Source organism: Pavona decussata, unplaced genomic scaffold (genome assembly GCF_977016875.1).
Source record: "Pavona decussata unplaced genomic scaffold, jaPavDecu1.1 SCAFFOLD_29, whole genome shotgun sequence".
NCBI classification, from domain to species: Eukaryota; Metazoa; Cnidaria; class Anthozoa; order Scleractinia; family Agariciidae; genus Pavona; species Pavona decussata.
Window position 1 is genome coordinate 244,221 of NW_028145452.1, and position 5,780 is coordinate 250,000.

Sequence of the window (5,780 nt, forward strand, 5' to 3'; positions counted from 1 at the left end):
TTCATTGATGATTAATCATTGTAAAGTGGAAAATTAATGTCATCCAAATCGTTACACATTCTGTAATACATCTTATTGATTAACCTGTTTTCTGTGCGTGTAAACTCACAATCATTGTCTTCCATTGGTGGAAATTCCATTAATCTATTGACCGTTTGCAATTCTTCTTCAGAGTATGAGCTGTTAAAAAAGGCTTTTCTGGCTTTGTGCATGTGTTTCATATTTTCAGAGGCTGTAACCAATTGCAAATTTACAATTGAATTGTTCTGGCGATTGGAATCAATGTGATTTATTTGCAATCCAGGAGAAATATGTGTCTGATTTACGGCCTCATAGACGAATCGATGAGCGGGGCATGTATTGTTACGTCCCGGAGAAATTATATAATAACCATTTTCAGATAAGTATCCTTTTCTAGGTTCTAATCTTTTTCGGTTGATTATGTAACCATCAACTGAGGCTCCGAAATTTTCAAATGTTGGATGAATAAAATATGTTTTATCATTGTGATCAAATTGGTTGTTCATATAAATTAGATTACATAATTTTTCGAAACCGGTTATAATCGGTTTTTTTCTTCATCATTCAAATCAGCGATTGATGAGTTGGTTGGATTTAATCGATGATTGTTTGTGAGTTGGGGGTCAGTTGGGTGTCATTTATGAAAAACGTAAATTTAGGTTTTTGAGAAACCGAGGATAAAAATTTAGGTTTTTGAAAAACCGAGGATTTAGGTTTTTAGGTTTTTGACGTCTCCGTTGCAGGAGTTAGGTGTTGAATTCAAAGACTGAAATAGTATTTTATGTAGTTATTGGGGTGAGATAATGTGTGGTTTATGGGGGTTTGGAAAAATATTGAATTTATAAGGATTTGTATGGGATTTTTTATCATTTTTTGAAACGTGAGTTGATACCCTCATATATCTAACTACTAACTTGGTTCCTTTTATCTTTTTTCTTTTATTTTTAAAAATAAATTATTTTCCACTGAGGAGGGCTAGTTTATTTGATCTGTGTAAACAGAAAATATGAAAAATTTGAAAAAAAGTCTCAGGTATTTCCATTTGACTCCTATCAAAATCCAGGAAATAGTACCATCCTTATGTAAAGATATGATTATAATACACTGTACTGTACATGGGCGGCCCCAGGAAATCTCGATTACAAGGATCCAAATACGACCTATTCCCCAGTAACCACTAAGGAAAATGTCTCTCATAGTTAATTGTACTAATAATGTACATCATAAACATGACATTTATTTTGCGTACGAGATTAAAATTTATTTCGAAGCAAACAATGTTTCAAAGGCATGATTCCCGTATCTGCTGCACTGTACAGATTTGACAAAATTTATTAAATGCATCATTTGAGACCAATCGAGTCTAGTCTTATGCTTTCCTTACATTCATCCAACTTGCGGTTTCAGCAGTAAAGAATTATCGCATTTCTTTAGCAAATATAACATCCTCGATAGCGTTCCTGGGTCAATAAGAACTACGATGCTTTTTCTTTCTTTAGTATGAACACATTTCATTATTTGAAGGTACAGCGAAGACTATTTGAAAGGGAGTCCGGACTTTTGATAACCGTTTACTAATAAAACAATCACAACCTTGCGATACTTAAAATTAACAAGCTATTTACAGTTCTTTTAACGATGTGCTAGTCATCGTTGTCTTGTCATGATGATCCTCCTTCATGTAAGCCATCAAAAATGATCCTCTGGTCTTTTCTTCATTTATTACAGCTCCACATTCAGTAGCTACAAAGCAAAAGCAACAAAAAGATACATTTGAGTAACAACTAAAAAGGGCTGAAAAAATCGCGTATAACAAGTTTAGTGACTAGTGACGAGGGAGTTTCTTTTCGCTTTCTCTACCCTCTATACTTTGCCATTCTATAAAGGATTTAGATATTTACTGGACCAACTTCAAAAACTGCTTGTCTTCATTTTCAGATCGAGACTTAATCGTTTCCTGATCAAGTCATTCACCACCATGTGTGGCTGCCAAACCGCTAAAAGCTGGGAGAAATCGTATTGGCCATCACTAAGGGCGTATGAAAGGCTAACGTATTTTGGGGTGAGAGTTTACCGGCTTCACATCAAACAATTTTCAACTGGAAAACAATCCTGAGTGATCAAAATAAAACAACAAAACCAACAACAACGGCAGAAAAGCAAAGAAGAAAAACAACAACATTCAGAAAACGCACTTGGTTGTTAGAGAAACTGTTATTGTTTTTTCTTTATATCGGAAAATATCAGGTTTTAAATTTTGATTAATCAGAACTAAAAAAAGGGAAATTGGAGGGATTTTTGTGCATTTTGTATTTCCAACAGCTCAGAATTTCAATATCAGCTTACTTACATTCCAGGTCAACTAGATGGTCAACTATTCCTTTCCACTAAACTCGATGGTGACGTCATCACCGATGAGTACAAATGGAGCCCAGTGTTTCACTTCACTACACCTGTCAGATTCCCTCATGCATTTCATGGCTTCGTTCAGAGCTACACTGGCACTCTTTCCTTGCTCTAAGTGCTGGTAGAAACTTCTCATGAACTCCATTGTGGCCTCGTCATCTATCGCCCACAATGAAACCAGAACAGACCGAGCACCAGCACCCAAAAATGCCCGTGCGATGCCAACCACACCCTCAGCCTTAACCTCCCCGCGGGCACTATGACAACAACTCAATACAACCAGTCTTGCCCGAATCTGAATATTCAGCACATCTCTCATTGTTAAAACGAATTCTTCCTCCACAGAAGCCCGTGATACTGGTATAGGTTCTGGTGCTAAAGCAATTTCTCCTGTTTCCATCCGCCCGTGTGCGGCAATGTGCACCAAACCAACCGAAGAGAGTCGTTTTAACACTTCATTCTTCGTTGCTTGTCTTCCAATGAGCGGTGCAGTGTGCAGTATTCGCCCAATCATCTGCACCTCTTCTTGTGCGAATGGCAGCTGCTGTAACTTCGTCCCCTCAAAAGTAACATCTTGCACCCAAGGATCACCCACGAGAAGCACCCCAGTCTTAATGTGGTAATCGGCTGGACAATCTGTGATCAATTTCAAACTTGTCAGCGATGGAATCACCCTCACTCTGAAAGATTCGCAAAGGTACCTTGAATCTGAGTCCATGAATGCAGGGAAAGGCGCCAAACACAATGGACCCTCGGGGACGAATATAACTTCATTGTCAACCAATAAATCTTGGATAGGACTAATGATAGTCTCATATAATAAACTTAAAGCACTTTGCTGGAGATGTGAGGGTTGATTTCGTCTCTTCTCAGGAGGGGATCTCTCATCTGTAAGGTTTTCTTCTCTTGCAGTATCCAATGAACGATCCTCGCATTTGAGAACAGCTCTTACATCAATTTCCTTCCTTGCGGTTGACATCAAGGAGCTCAAGAAAGTGTCAACATCAACTTCACCATCAGGGATCTGTTTTCGTCTCAACTGAACATCCTTCCCTTTCTGGAAAACCCACAAAATTACTTCTTTGTGCTCAAGCGCTATGAAAACTGTACTGCAAGGGAGAAAACGTGAAATTTCAGCTACAGTTTCTATTTTTGTGCCAGTTTCTACTCGGGTGTTTTCCGCTGCATACCTGAACTCCAAGAGATCTTTCAGAGCCTGTGCACGTCCCTGCTCAGCAGATAACAGGGCCTCCATAATCTTGTCTTGCCATAACAACGAACGCCATAAACTAACGTATGCATACTGGTGCAAATTGCGCAAGCTCACCTTCCAGTCGTCCCTAAACACAAGATGATGTCTTACATCATTGAGCGTTGTTACGCTTTGTTGAAAACAATCTGCAGCTTTAGATATAAAGCCAGCTGATTGAAAGACCATACCAAGGGAGCAAAATGACTGGCCAATTCCAACTTTGTTCATCACTTGTTTTGCGATTTCTATGGCACGTTCAAGGTAGTCTATGGCTTTTTTGAAATCGCCAAGAATGTGATAAGCGACGCCTAGATTAGCATACGCCGCTCCTTCCAACGGAATTTCTTCAAGTTCTTTTGCGATTTCTAGGACACGTTTGAAGTACTCTATAGCTCTTTCGGGATCTCCAAGAACGCCATAAACACTGCCTAGATTACAATACGCCTTTCCTTCCCCTGAAATGTCTCCAACTTCTTTTGCGATTTTTAGGTGACGTTCATGGTAGTCTATGGCTTTTTTGAAGTCCCCAAGACTGTCATAAGCGACGCCTAGATTAGCATACGCCTTTCCTTCACCTGAAATGTCTCCAACTTCTTTTGCGATTTTTAGGTCACGTTCATAGTAGTCTATGGCTTTTTTGAAATCTCCAAGACCATGATAAGCGTTGCCTAGATTAGCATACGCCTTTCCTTCACCTGAAATGTCTCCAACTTCTTTTGCGATTTTTAGGTCACGTTCATGGTAGTCTATGGCTTTTTTGAAATCTCCAAGACCCTTATAAGCGACGCCTAGATTACCATACGCCTTTCCCTCACCTGAAATGTCTCCAACTTCTTTTGCGATTTTTAGGTAACGTTCATGGTAGTCTATGGCTTTTTTGAAGTCCCCAAGACTGTCATAAGCGACGCCTAGATTACCATACGCCTTTCCTTCACCTGAAATGTCTCCAACTTCTTTTGCGATTTTTAGGTCACGTTCATGGTAGTCTATGGCTTTTTTGAAGTCCCCAAGACTGTCATAAGCGACGCCTAGATTAGCATACGCCTTTCCTTCACCTGAAATGTCTCCAACTTCTTTTGCGATTTTTAGGTCACGTTCATGGTAGTCTATGGCCTTTTTGAAATCTCCAAGACCCTTATAAGCGACGCCTAGATTACGATACGCCTTTCCCTCACCTGAAATGTCTCCAACTTCTTTTGCGATTTTTAGGTCACGTTCATGGTAGTCTATGGCTTTTTTGAAATCTCCAAGACCCTTATAAGCGACGCCTAGATTACCATACGCCTTTCCCTCACCTGAAATGTCTCCAACTTCTTTTGCGATTTTTAGGTCACGTTCATGGTAGTCTATGGCTTTTTTGAAGTCCCCAAGACTGTCATAAGCGACGCCTAGATTAGCATACGCCTTTCCTTCACCTGAAATGTCTCCAACTTCTTTTGCGATTTTTAGGGCACGTTCATAGTAGTCTATGGCTTTTTTGAAATCTCCAAGACCATGATAAGCGAGGCCTAGATTACCATACGCCTTTCCTTCACCTGAAATGTCTCCAACTTCTTTTGCGATTTTTAGGTGACGTTCATGGTAGTCTATGGCTTTTTTGAAATCTCCAAGACTGTGGTAAGCGTTGCCTAGATTAGCATACGCCTTTCCTTCACCTGAAATGTCTCCAACTTCTCTTGCAATTTTTAGGTCACGTTCATGGTAGTCTATGGCTTTTTTGAAATCTCCAAGACCACGATAAGCGTTGCCTAGATTACCATACGCCGTTCCTTCACATGAAATGTCTCCAACTTCTTTTGCGATTTTTAGGGCACGTTCATAGTAGTCTATGGCTTTTTTGAAATCTCCAAGACCCTTATAAGCGACGCCTAGATTAGCATACGCCTTTCCTTCACCTGAAATGTCTCCAACGTCTTTTGCGATTTTTAGGTGACGTTCATGGTAGTCTACGGCTTTTTTGAAATCTCCAAGACTGTCATAAGCGTTGCCCATATTACCATACGCCTTTCCTTCACCTGAAATGTCTCCAACTTCTTTTGCGATTTTTAGGTGACGTTCATGATAGTCTATGGCTTTTTTGAAATTTCCAAGACTGTGATAA

At 39.7% G+C, this 5,780-nt stretch overlaps 1 protein-coding gene across 4 annotated transcripts in view; it reads right to left on the reverse strand.

Moving 5' to 3' along the window:
* Positions 1-924: 924 nt before the first annotated feature.
* Positions 925-5,780, reverse strand: part of LOC146484772 (uncharacterized) — a 19,892-nt gene continuing 15,036 nt past the window's right edge. For all 4 annotated transcript variants that reach the window (XM_085104211.1, XM_085104210.1, XM_085104213.1 and 1 more), the window contains 2 exons: positions 2,372-5,780; positions 925-1,764 (listed from right to left, as the gene is read on the reverse strand). The exon at positions 2,372-5,780 is cut by the window's right edge and continues 275 nt beyond it. In XM_085104211.1, coding sequence (XP_084960337.1) covers positions 2,396-5,780 — 3,385 coding nt within the window. In that variant the 3' untranslated portion in view covers positions 925-1,764; positions 2,372-2,395. The remainder of the gene's footprint in view (positions 1,765-2,371) is intronic.